Source organism: Lineus longissimus, chromosome 1 (genome assembly GCF_910592395.1).
Source record: "Lineus longissimus chromosome 1, tnLinLong1.2, whole genome shotgun sequence".
In the NCBI taxonomy this organism is placed as follows: domain Eukaryota; kingdom Metazoa; phylum Nemertea; class Pilidiophora; order Heteronemertea; family Lineidae; genus Lineus; species Lineus longissimus.
The window spans coordinates 24,876,029-24,890,155 of record NC_088308.1 but is presented as its reverse complement, the minus strand read 5'-3'; the positions used below and the strand labels follow the sequence as shown (position 1 = coordinate 24,890,155).

At 41.8% G+C, this 14,127-nt stretch overlaps 1 protein-coding gene across 8 annotated transcripts in view; it reads left to right on the top strand.

Moving 5' to 3' along the window:
* LOC135493662 (titin-like) overlaps nucleotides 1-14,127 on the top strand; it is a 134,793-nt gene that overhangs the window by 76,573 nt on the left and 44,093 nt on the right. For all 8 annotated transcript variants that reach the window (XM_064781214.1, XM_064781204.1, XM_064781195.1 and 5 more), the window contains 2 exons: nucleotides 1,415-1,546; nucleotides 4,785-6,035. In XM_064781214.1, the coding sequence (XP_064637284.1) occupies nucleotides 1,415-1,546; nucleotides 4,785-6,035 (1,383 nt within the window). The remainder of the gene's footprint in view (nucleotides 1-1,414; nucleotides 1,547-4,784; nucleotides 6,036-14,127) is intronic.

The following is a 14,127-nucleotide window of genomic DNA, read 5'->3' as shown; positions in this document are numbered from 1 at the left end:
ATCACTTCAAAGTTTATCAGCATCGTCATGTCTAGCTCCCCCAGCCTTGGGGCCATTGGGGCCATTGGGGCGACCGGCCTAAATTGTTTACAGTCTAGCAATGTCTAAATTTGCCAAGAACCTAATGTTGCCAACCTCAAGAACAACTTTCACATGTTCAAGTTCCGTATAAGGCCAGTGATAGGAATCCGTTTGTTTACGCTTCTAGTTCAGTGCAGTGGATGTCGTTCACATTCACGTTATCAGCAAGATTAAGCAATTCTTGATTTTCAGAATAGATGGTGCCATGGTTCAAGCAGTTGCAGAGATTTTGGTTGTTTTTCTTTTATTTATTTGTATAGTATTTTGGTTAAGTTTTGTGTAAACTTTCCAAGATTGTATATGTCGACACGTGCTGATATAAAGTTCTTTTGACTTGTTCTCTGACCTGAAAATCCAAGTCAATTGAAGTTCTAGTATAAAAATGTCCTCAATCATCTGACCGAATGTGTTGATTTTGGGAAGTGTTTTGTTGAAAGTCTAGTTCTTCAGGTGCAAGTCGACTGACACACTCTTGGAAAACTTTCTGACCATTTTACAGATAATTAAGTAGTTTCTCCCTTTTTCAGCAAGATCTTCCTGTAGTCTATACAGTCACGCTATGTTTAATACTTTAATCCTAGTAGTTCACATTTTATCTCAGTAGCAGTAATGTAAACCCTGTGATCACTTTAGTCTCAAATGACAGGTTTTACAGTACAGAATTTGTACACATATGAACAGTACAGTATCAGTGTGTGTATACAGTACATTGCAGTACAGTTCAGTATGCATACACATACTGTGTAGATGCTATTAAACCGGTTGAAGGGTGCCTGTACAGAAGGCCTATATTACGTGCAATAGGTGTTGGTGTGACAGTCACACCATTGCATGCAGAGTACAGAATAGTACAGAACAGTATGTACTCACACATGTGACTATATAATGTTCTTTTGTCTGTTTACTGTTAGAGTAGTGTATTGTTTAATGTCACACTTCACATACATTATTTTATCAGTTCAAAATCCTTTCCTCATCTTTCAAAAGTTATTTCTTACAATTCCATTTTCAGATAAAACACATTTTGCTTGTTATATATCTCCTCTCTGCTTCTGTACAGCATAAGTTTGGGAGAAAGGCAGTTTGGGGTTCCGATGGTATTTCACCTCCAATGAATTCTTCCCAAATACTGGAATACGAGTTATAATCTGCCTCTGTTCTCATGATCTGAAGATCTGTGATCTTGGGAGGGGAGGGGTGAAGGATTCTTTGGATGCTGGTAAAGTCTTGACCATGATATTGGAATAGCCATATTGCCATACTTTAATCAAAATCAAGGTTTTGGGGACTTCAATATATCTATATCAATGGTTTTCCGTCTCCTCATTTTCAGTTTCTCAAGTTCCTACCAATGTTGATGAGGTGGCTGCACGTCTAGCTGACACAGAACAGTGGCAGTCACAAGATGACATCATCGCCCCAGAAACTCAGATGTCTACAGAGTCTGCGCCTTGCTTCGCACAAGGTATGTCTAGCGATCATTAAGGATAACGAACGCATAGATGTTGCACACAATATCAAAACCTGTCCAAATGCACTGTGACAGCAGACCCTTGGATTTTTAGAAAATAAAATTTGAAATATTTGATGTATCTTTAGAAAGAAGCACACATATCTGTGGCAATGTTTTAATTTCAAGTATTTAAATGTTTGTAAGTGTTACAGTGTAGTCTGTCGTGATGTCCTGTACCTCAATATGATAATTTGTATTAAGTGTCTTGCAGTTTTTTCTGTAATTCTCTTGCCTTGGGTGCAGTCAACTTTAATAGTTTCATGTAGTACTTGCTGTAGATTTATTTCTTACTTTCGCTTTGAATCTAAAGTTGACACCAGCTTCAATTTTCAGGTTATAGAATGGATGTGGAGAGATTTTGAGTTCCTGTTTTCAATGCAGAAGTAGGGCATGGCAAAAAATATCACAGCGTTAACAAATTTTTATCTGCTAAGAAATGACCAATTTAGAGTTGTCATCAGTGATAACCTGGAAAGCTCGAAATATCTCCACATCCAGATGTATTCAGTTGCCTTCGCTTCACCAATTCTACCCTAGCTTTGCATATTCTAATGATCCCTCATTGATCAGTCCTTCCTGTATGCTGTGCTTTGCTTTATACTATACCGTTGTTCTAAATAATTATCAAGTTCAGAAGCCAAGCATATTGCTTTGTTGAAAAAAACAACTAATGAGATAATTCATATTGTTACTGACCTTTCCCGGGCTAAGGCAAGTGCTTTATCCCACCTTTACCCTAAAATGTTAAGTACCAATACCAAGCTAAGGAAAACATTGAAAAAAAACCTACAAATTTGGCTGTTCCGTCCCTTCTGAGATAAACAAGGATGTAATCTCCATATAGATTGTAATGGTTGAAAGGATGAGTGTGTATTTTTGTGGAAACAGTGATCAATAGAAAAGGTTAGAAGATGAAAGTCTCAGAGATATTATACTGAGTTGTTGGGACTCGAAAGATGATAAAATGGACATGAACTGTCTGTGAGGTGAAAATGTGAATATGTGGACCCCTGCAAGAGTGTGAAAAAGTTATTGGCATTTGCACTGGAGCCTTACTCACAAATGAATGCATGGCAGGTTCTGCACCAGTCACTGCACGATGCTTCCTTTGGAAACACCACTGCAGTTTTGTTCGAGGTATGGATGTTTTTGTTGAGTGTTGTTTGAATGCTGCTGTTGTGATTATCATACACTCTAGATTTTTCCTATTAAAGTTATCATGAGCTGTGTAGCTTGGGAAAGTTTAAAGATCCCTATCCCCTGGGGTGGAAATTAGAATAAAGTATTTCATAAGGCTTGGTCTCGTCTGAATATCGAATGGTTCCAGCCCGATTGTAAACCTGGATCTGCACATACTGAGAGAAGCAGCTTAAGGGTAGAGGCATAGTGTTCCGGAACGTGCCTGGTCAAGACTCCCGAGTCACGGATCCTGTGCTCCTTGGCTGCTGCCAGCATGTTGTTCCCCTTGTAAATATTTCCACTCACTATCCTTCCTGGAAATATCGCGGTGAAAATGTCTGTCCTAACCAAGCTAAGTCGGCGGCAAGATGATTTGAGTGAGGTGGCATGGATACCCCTCAGTCTAAACTTGATTACCCTCTCGCAGCTTGATCCTTTACTAGAGACGGTGTGCTCCTGACCTGTCGTCTGCTCTTCCTTCAGTCATAAACTCATCTGCTTTGATTGTGATAAGTGGCAGCTCACAGCCCAACATGTGCAAGATTGTATTCTGCCCCTTGATGGATTTATTCTTCTTTTACACACGGTTGTGGTTTTAGTTTTGAGTTGATTCAATAAGTGCTGTCAGCATTTTAGGGAGTTTCTCAATATTTTTGGTCATCTTTTGTTCTTTTGATTTATGCTGTCAGCCCCAGGTTCATTCACGAATATGTACCCCTACCCATCTAAGGTACTTGAAAACCAGCCTGTACATTCAGCGCTTAGGACTTTGGATCTCTAAGTACTATTAAGGAGGTTAGGGGTACTGAATTTGACTGAACTTTAACTTCATTTCAATCCTGTTCTTAAATCTTCACTGTATTGTCATTTTATTCCAAGTTCATGAATTTTGCTTTCCTTCAATTCAACTGAATTTTTTTTCCTTCTCGACATCTGGTATGCCTTGACGAGAATGAACTTTCTAATGAAAGGAACCACTTGAACCACTCATTATAGTTACTTAGACCACCGCTACGTATGATTGTAACAAGTAATTGCACCTAGCTGCCCCTTGTCATATTGCGCCATTCATTTTAACATCAAGTGCAGTCTAGAGGCCTTGCAGCATACTAACAGCCCTATGGAGATGGATCATGCAATGCAGGGACATGCACAGATAACATCTGTCGGGTCCATAATAGCTATAGCATCAACATCGCAGGTAAACACTTTTGCTATTTCTTGATCTCTACACACGTCTTGCAAGATAAATGCTTTTAATAACAAGTAGAAGTGGCATCTTATGAAAGATTGCGGTGCCTAGCATTTGCTTCCCTATATCTGACCAGCTATTAACACTAGACTCAATCGCCTTCTCAAGATTCTTGCAAGCAAACAGTAATTGTAGTGGCTACAACTTGAAATAATGATGCCATTTTAATTGAGTATTGAAATGATAACAGTCTATGCAAGACAATGACAACGAAGGATGAAAAGTGTTCCGTGGTGAAAATATCTGACATGAAAATTCATCTCTCGCATTTTTTACCCACCCAGTGATTGTGTTATCGTAAACCCACCTCTTTGGAGATGTCCTCTTTAGAGATGTTTCTCATTGGGAAGCATTATTACTTTCCTTTGTCTACTTTCTGTGGGGTTTTTTCTATTTCAAAAACTTCAAAGTTGGGCTTTTCAATTTATTTCCTTAAAACTCGTATCATGGCATCAAATCTTGCTTGCTTGAGCTTTACTGCAACATAACTTACCTCTAAAGATCCGAGGTTGGAGATTCCCGAGCTAGGCAGCTCTTGCCTGCTTTATTCTTATCAGATTAGTGCAGTTTGTCTTTCTTGAATTGTATGTGTTGTTCATTCATTACCACCAACATCATTGCATGTTTTTTGAGGCAACTTCTCTTGGTTTGAGAAATCCCGTATCAGGAGAACTTGCCTCTCGTTGCATGTTTGTTGGTTTGTTGCATGTTTGTTTGTTAGATAATTGACTGGAGTTCTCATTCTTACTAACATTTCAGAAGTTCCTGGAGATATCACCCTTGACCTCGAGCCAGCCAAGCCAAGATCAAGAACACCCTCCTCCTCTTCCTCCTCCAAAGCGGAAGCTGATATGGAACAAGATGAGGAATCTGCAACACCTCTTGAAAGCCCGGTGGAAGATGTTGAAGAAGTTGAAGAAACTCTGCCTGATGGAACTGTCATTATCAAACGCATTGTAACCAAGGGCAAGTCTGTCACTACATACACCAGTGTGGTCTCAGAGCCTAAGCCTGCACCAGTACCAGAGCCTGTTGAACCAGTTGATTTTCACAAGCCTGAAGATGAAGGTGACTTTGAAGAAGAAGTCCTTCCTGACGGCACCAGAATCCGCAAGCGTATCATCAGAACCAAGACCACAAAGACGATCTACATCACCAAGACAACCACTGATGGTCGAGAGTATGAAGAAACCGAAGAGAGACCACTTTCTAGAGATTCGTCAAGATCTGCTTCGCCAGCGGGAGACAGGCCAAGCACAACTCTTGATGAACCTTTCAATCAACCTGAAGAAAGAGAGGGTGAACTACCTGAATCGACACAAGTTATGGAAGAAACCCTGGATGATGGCACCTTAGTCACTACTAAGATATCCAAGTTTGAAACAACAAAGGTCACCCACGTTCATCGACGATCGATCACGGGGGAGGTGGAGGAGGACATCTGTGAAGGGCCTCGATCGGAACCGGAATCTGAGGAGGAGGAGGAAGGTAGACCAACAGATCGAAAAACTTCTCATTCTTCTTCTTCAGAGCCTGAAAGAATAGAAGATGAGGTTGAAAGGCCACAAGAATCATCACAGATCTATAGTGAACCACCTTTGGAAGATTTTGGATCCCAGGAACTTATTGATGAAAGCATCAAGGTCCATACTGAAGTCGTGAAAGGGGAACCAGAAACAGAAACGGATGTGCAAGAGTTTGAGGAAACCCTACCTGATGGTACCATTGTCAAACGCAGGGTCACCAAGACTCGCACCACACAGGATGTTACGACTCGTATCACTGCTGAAGGTTATGGAATTGAAGATGCAGAAATTCCTGGTCTGTCACAAGAAGAGTTAGAAAATGGTGAAACTATTGAAGGTGAACCGGATACTGATACAGCAGTTGAGGAGTACGAGGAGATGCTTCCTGATGGTACTTTCCTAAAACGCAAGGTGATCAAAACCCGCACAACACAAAGCATCACGACCAAGACAGTTTCTGATGAGATCACTGAAGACGCCCAAGGTAAGCTTCTTTCTTCTCTTGAATCTAAAACCATTGAACCCAGAGCTCTCCTTACTAGAGATTGGCTTGACAAACACCATGATACCGAGTCACCAGTCCTTAGTAAAGAAGAAGGCCGTATTCCAGCAGAAACTCCAGCAGCTGATGGTAGCTTCCAAAAACCTGAAACTGAAGCAACTTTGACGCTAGCAGACCAACCCCTAGCCAGCTCACTAACTCTTCAAGAGGGAAGTGTAATGCAGGCATCACTTCCCCTTGAGCCTGGAGCCAAGCCATTTGATATGCAAGCTTCAGTGCGCGAATCTGCAGAAATAGTCCGGGCTTCAATGTCTAGTCCTGAAAGTATTCCTGAAGAATTAATTCCATTTATTGATCGTATTGATGATAAAACAAAATCTGACATTGCCATTCTAGAACAAACTTCCATTGACAGAAGCATTACTGTTGAAGGAACACCATCTATTGTCGTAGGTAGGAGCATAGGGATAGAGAAACCATTAGATAAGGACAAACAAATATGTATTCCAGAACCAAAAGAATTGAGCACTAGAGAGCCCAGCTCTCAACAATCTCTACTCCAGAAACCTGGAGTAGCAACTGAACCTGAAACTGTTCAGATCGAAGTAAAACAAATAACTGAAACACATGAAATAAACAAAGATGTAACATATAAGCAAGATACTAAGGAGGAAATGATGCCTCCTGTCAAAATGTATGAGGGTGAAATCATGCTAAAGGATGCTGAGGAACCTTTAGAATCGGAAATCCTCGAACCGATGGAGGTGGAGGTTACCTCAAGTGAGAGTGAGAGTGAAAAAGGTGACGAGCCCTTGGACTCTGAGATTAGCAAGTCACCTGAGCAGAACCAAGTTAATCAGCCAGATGAACCCATTGATGATAACGCCAATGTGCAGCAGACAGTGACTACACAAGAGATCACTACAGGCACTGTTATCACCGAGATTACCACTGCCGAGTTGACAGAGGAAGAAATTTATAGGATCGAGAAAGCACCAGAGCAGAAGATGTCGCCTGAACCTCTGGTGCTAGAGGATGAAGGTGAACCAATGGAAATAGCATCATCTAGTGAGAGTGGAGGTGACAGTGAGTCTGAATTGCCAACAGGCAAGAAAAAACCACCGGATGAACCAATTGTGTCTCAACAGATTGAACAACCTGAACCAGGCAAAGATACTAATGATGAGAAAATGCCATCTCAAACTGACACGAAGGATGTATCTCTTGTGATTGGAACCACTTCACAGGAGATTACTGAATTCAAGCAAGAGGTTGGCAATGAAATTGAAGAAGGCCTGGTAAAAACTGAACCTGAGCAACCAGTTGAACCAACTGATGAAAAGCCAGGCATGGTTGAAAGTCCTGAATCATCTTCAAGTGAATCTGATGGTGAGAAAAAGCTCTCGCAGGTTGATGTTAAGGATGTAACAAAGGTTGTTCCAAGTACAACTGAAGAAGTCTCTGAAAGCAAACCTGAAATTTTCACTGAAACTGAAGTAGGCCTTGTAAAAACTGAACCTGAGCAACCAGTTGAACCAACTGATGAAAAGGAAGACATGGTTGAAAGTCCCGAATCATCTTCAAGTGAATCTGATGGTGAGAAAAAGCTTTTGCAGGTTGATGTTAAGGATGTATCAAAGGTTGTTCCAAGTACAACTGAAGAAGTCGCTGAAAGCAAACCTGAAATTTTCACTGAAACTGAAGTAGGCCTTGTAAAAACTGAACCTGAGCAACCAGTTGAACCAACTGATGAAAAGAAAGACATGGTTGAAAGTCCCGAATCATCTTCAAGTGAATCTGATGGTGAGAAAAAGCTCTTGCAGGTTGATGTTAAGGATGTATCAAAGGTTGTTCCAAGTACAACTGAACAGGTCATTGAAAACAAACCTGAAATTTTCACTGAAACTGAAGTAGGCCTTGTAAAATCTGAACCTGAGCAACCAGTTGAACCAACTGATGAAAAGGAAGGCATGGTTGAAAGTCCCGAATCATCTTCAAGTGAATCTGATGATGAGAAAAAGCTCTCACAGGTTGATGTTGAGGATGTATCAAAGGTTGTTCCAAGTACAACTGAAGAAGTCACTGAAAGCAAACCTGAAATTTTCACTGAAACTGAAATAGGCCTTGTAAAAACTGAACCTGCGCAACCAGTTGAACCAACTGATGAAAAGGAAGACATGGTTGAAAGTCCCGAATCATCTTCAAGTGAATCTGATAGTGAGAAAAAGCTTTCGCAGGTTGATATCAAGGATGTAACAAAGGTTGTTCCCGGTACAACTGAAGAAGTCACTGAAAGCAAACTTGAAATTTTCAACGAAACTGAAGTAGGCCTTGTAAAAACTGAACCTGAGCAACCAGTTGAACCAACTGATGAAAAGCCAGGCATGGTTGAAAGTCCTGAATCATCTTCAAGTGAATCTGACGGTGAGAAAAAGCTCTCGCAGGTTGATGTTAAGGATGTAACAAAGGTTGTTTCTGGTACAACTGAAGAAGTCACTGAAAGCAAACCTGAAATTTTCACTGAAACTGAAGTAGGCCTTGTAAAAACTGAGCCTGAGCAACCAGTTGAACCAACTGATGAAAAGGAAGACATGGTTGAAAGTCCCGAATCATCTTCAAGTGAATCTGGTGGTGAGAAAAAGCTTTCGCAGGTTGATATTAAGGATGTAACAAAGGTTGTTCCTGGTACAGCTGAAGAAGTCGCTGAAAGCAAACCTGAAATTTTCACTGAAACTGAAGTAGGCCTTGTAAAAACTGAGCCTGAGCAACCAGTTGAACCAACTGATGAAAAGGAAGACATGGTTGAAAGCCCCGAATCATCTTCAAGTGAATCTGATGGTGAGAAAAAGCTTTCGCAGATTGATGTTAAGGATGTAACAAAGGGTGTTCCTGGTACGACTGAACAAATCGCTGAAATCGAACAGGAAATTCCTACTGAAACTGAAGGCCTTTTAAAAACGGAACCTGAGCAACCAGTTGACACAACTGCTGAAAAACTAGACCAAGGTGAAAGTCCCGAATCATCTTTAAGTGAGTCAGATGGTGAGAAATCTCCGTCACAAGTTGATTCAAAGGATACAACTTTAGTTGTTAAAACAAATACTGAACAAATCACTGGCATTGAACAAGATGTTGGTAAAGAAACCAATGTAGAACTGACCAAACCTGAGGTGCCAGTGGAGAATGATATCTCTGAATCAAGAGAACCTGATCAACCAGAAACTGAGACTTCAAAGCCTGGGGAAATAAAAGCCATTGACTTAAAGGATGTATCCCTGACAGTAGAAGCTACTGCTGATCCACTCGCGGATATCAAACGAGAAGTTGATGTAGAGAAGGACTCAGAAGAGCCAAAGCGACCTGATGAAAGCAGTGAGGAAGCAGTGCCAAGAGAAATTGAGAGGGAGTCTGAAACGTCATCTGCAGGTGAATCTGAGGATGAGAAAGAACCATCACAAGTTGATGCCAAGGACAGAAGTTTAGTTGTTGAAACAATGACACAACAAATTGCTGAAGTAAGTCAAGAGGTTGGGATTGAAACTTCTACAGCGATTACTAAACCTGAGGAACCAGAGGAAATTGAAAAACCAGCCCCACAAGTTGATGAGGCAACTGTAGAAGAATCTGTTGATCCTGTGGCTGAACTGCTGCATGTTTCTGTGCAAGAAAGGTTGGATACCAGTCCTGTGGAAGAAATTGAAGAAACTCTTTCTGATGGAAGTGAGCCTCAGCCAGTTACAGAATCAATCAATGAAAGTAGGGATGATTTACAAGTTGATACCACTGACGCCATTGCAAAACCAGATGAACTGGAGAAAGTTGAAAGCAGCAGTTCTGAACCTTCATCCAGTGAAACTGATGATGAAGATAAACCAGCACAGGTTGATTTAAAAGATGCAAATCTTAGAAGTCTTGAAACAACAACAGAACAAATTGCTGGTGAAATGCCTGATCTGTCTTCCAAGCTAAACGAACCCGAAGAATTTCTAAGACCAGTAGCACAATTGGCAGAGGAACCAGTTGAAGAAACAGTTGCCTCTGAGCCTGAAACAGTACCTGTTTCCGAACCTGAAAAGATAGATAGTAGTCTGGAATCATCATCAGGTGAATCTGATCAAAAACCCAGGGCTTTAGCCTTTGATAAGGAGGATGAGACCTCAGGTGTGGGAACTGCATCTGAACAAGTCCCTGAAGTTGAGCAGGCAATAGCTACCCGCACTCCTCTAAAGCAATTAAAAGCCTTGCCTGGTGAACAACTACCAGCAGAACCAGAAACTGCTATTCCAGTTGAGGCAGGCACAGAAACAATTACATCAGACTTGTCAATGACTGTTGATGAGGAAGCAAAAGTGAAAGTACTACCAGATATGGGTTTGGGTAACCAGGAAATCAAGACCGAGGTTTCAAAGATTACATCAGTTGAAAAAACTATCAAGGAATCTGAAATGCCTGATATTGACAGTGAACCCTCAAGAGTGACTGTCTGTACTGAAGAAGACAAACCAGTTGTTGAACAGACAACAGAAGAAACAAGTTATGTTCAACCAGATGGTACATCTGTTCTTCAGCAAAATATAACAACGATTACCACCACTAGGGTTTCTGCAAGTTTGGAGTTTGAAGGGGATGTCTCTGAAGGTTCTGTTATTGTCACCAATGTGCTACAAGAACAGCCATATCATGTTGATACCAAGGATTCTGAGGAGCCTCTAAAAGCAGAGGCACTAGTTGCGGAGGAACCATCTGAGGAAACAAGACTAGAACCTGAACTGTCTCAAGTTGATACTGAGGTACCACAGGAGCCTCAAAGACTGGTAGCACAGGTTGCAGACATGCCATCTGAGGAAACAAGGCAAGAACCAGACCCATCTCTTCTTGATACTGAGGAACCCCAGGAGCCTCAAAAACCAGTAGCACAAGTTACAGAGATGCCGACTGAGGAAACACGACCAGAACCAGAACCATCTCATGTTGATACTGATGAATCCCTGGAGCCTCAAAAACCAGTAGCACAAGTTGCAGAGATACCAACTGAGGAAACAAGACAAGAACCAGAACCATCTTATGTTGATACAGAGGAATCCCAGGAGCCTCAAAAACCAGTAGCACAAGTTACAGAGATACCAACTGAGGAAACAAGACAAGAACCAGAACCATCTATTCTTGATACTGAGGAATCCCAGGAGCCTCAAAAACCAGTAGCACAAGTTACAGAGATACCAACTGAGGAAACAAGACAAGAACCAGAACCATCTATTCTTGATACTGAGGAATCCCAGGAGCCTCAAAAACCAGTAGCACAAGTTACAGAGATGCCGACTGAGGAAACAAGACCAGAACCATCTGATGTTGATACAGAGGAATCCCAGGAGCCTCAAAAACCAGTAGCACTAGTTGCAGAGATACCAACTGAGGAAACAAGACCAGAACCAGAACCATCTGATGTTGCTACAGAGGAATCCCAGGAGCCTCAAAAACCAGTAGCACAAGTTGCAGAGATATCAACTGAGGAAACAAGACAAGAACCAGAACCATCTATTCTTGATACTGCGGAACCGCAGGAGCCTCAAAGAACAGTAGCACAAGTTACAGAGATGCCGACTGAGGAAACAAGACCAGAACCAGAATCATCTCATGTTGATACTGATGAATTCCAGGAGCCTCAAAAACCAGTAGCACTAGTTGCAGAGATACCAACTGAGGAAACAAGACAAGAACCATCTAATGTTGATACAGAGGAATCCCAGGAGCCCCAAAAACCAGTAGCACAAGTTGCAGAGATATCAACTGAGAGAACAAGACAAGAACCAGAACCATCTATTCTTGATACTGCGGAACCCCAGGAACCTCAAAGAACAGTAGCACAAGTTACAGAGATGCCGACTGAGGAAACAAGACAAGAACCAGAACCATCTCATGTTGCTACAGAGGAATCCCAGGAGCCTCAAAAACCAGTAGCACTAGTTGCAGAGATACCAACTGAAGAAACAAGACAAGAACCAGAACCATCTCATGTTGATACAGAGGAATCCCAGGAGCCTCAAAAACCAGTAGCACTAGTTGCAGAGATACCAACTGAGGAAACAAGACCAGAACCAGAACCATCTTATGTTGCTCCAGAGGAACCCCAGGACCCTCAAAAACTAGTAGCACAAGTTGCAGAGATACCGACTGAGGAAACAAGACTAGAATCAGAACCTTCTGATGTTGATACAGAGGAACCGCAGGAGCCTCAAAAACCAGTGGCACAAGTTGCAGAGATATCCACTGAGGAAACAAGACCAGAACCAGAACCATCTAATGTTGATGCTGAGGAACCCAAAGAGCTTCAAAGACCAGAAACACTAGTTGTAGAGGAACCATCTGAGGGAACAAGGCCAGAAACACCTGCATCTTATGGTCAGAAGGTTGAAATTATTCCTGAACCTACTAGGAATCTTTATGGTGAGCTTAGGCCAACAGATTTAAGCATTCAAGGCACCGCAGTCCATGAACAAGTTGCAGTTGGTCAACCTGAAGTCTGTGCTATGACTGAGGAACTTGAAGAGCCGGAGAGACCAGAGGTGCATATTGTAGAGGAACCAAAGGATACCACTTTAATTGTTGAAACATCTACTGAAAGAGTTACTGATGTCAAACATGATATTCATGCTGTATCTGAATTGGGCCAAGTTAAGGAAGAACCTGTCAAACCTATCGAACCAACTATTGAAGAGCCTGTGAAGGTTGAAAGTAGTTCAGAACCTTCTTCGAGCGAAACAGATTTTGAGCAGGAACCACTGCAAGCTGTTGAAAAGGATTCAAACTTAATTATTGGGACTACTCAACAAATTGCTGAAATAGAACAAGGGGTTAAAGTTGATGTAACTGCTAAACCTGAAGAACCTGAAAGACCGACACTACACGTTACAGAAGAACCAAAGGAAGAAACCATTGCCTTGGAAACAGAAGTAATGATTATTTCAGAACCAGAAACATCTGATACTGATGATGTTGATAAGATGGTGATGGAGATACAGGTATCCGAGCCAGTAGAAAGAACTTCTGAGTCACCGCCAAAACAAGCATCTGAATCGGAAGCAGAAACATCTGAGGAGACTGCTGTTGTGGAAGAAGTGACCAGCAGTAGGGCAACATCTGTTTGCAGCTCTGTGATAACAACGAGTAGGGAGTCCACTACAGAACCTGAGAGTCATGAGCCAGAGTCTTCAGGCACAGAACGAGACACTGATACAGAAAGAGAATGGACACCTGTACCAAGTAGCAGGACTACAACAGAACCAGAATCATCTGATACTGAGAAAGAGGAAGGAGCAGATACTCCCCCAAACAGTAGGGGAACATCTGAACCCATTTCTGAGATTACAACAAAACCAGAAAGTGCTGAATCTGGACCGACTGATACTGACAAAGAGGAAGACAGTGAAGTCAAACTTAGTAGTGGACCTGCTTCAGGAACTTATTCAGATGTTGCATCAGAAACAGAGAGTACTGAGCCTGAAACCTCAGAGACAGAAACCTCAGAGCTGGTGCTTCCTGAAACTATTGCTGAGGTAACTGAACCTGAGTCGGAACAGACAGAAGTTGAGGAAAGTGAATTGGAACCATCAGATGCTGAGGGAAAGGAACCCAAATACATTGTTGATGTTTTGAAACCATTGTCTAAGATAAGCTCATCTTCCAGTGAAAGTGATGGTGAGCCACCCGAGACTGATAAAAAGGATGCAGCTCTGGTAGTTGAAGTTACCAATGAACAAATGACTGAACTGAGACATGATGTTAAAATTGAGGCAAGTGAGGTAGCTACTAAACCTGGAGAACCTGACACACCTGTACCACAAGTTGTGGAGATAACTGCCAACGAATCTGTACCAAAGGAACCAGAAATAACTGATACAGAGAGAAAGGAACATGTAGAGCAACAACAAGTTGTTAAGCCCAAGTCTGAGGTTAGTTCCTCTTCCAGTGAGAGTGAACCTGAGCCTCTGCCAATTGAACGGTCTATGTCAATTGAACGTTCAGAATATCAAGTCATTGTCAAAAAAGTTGCGGTAATTCAGCGATCCAGTCCAGA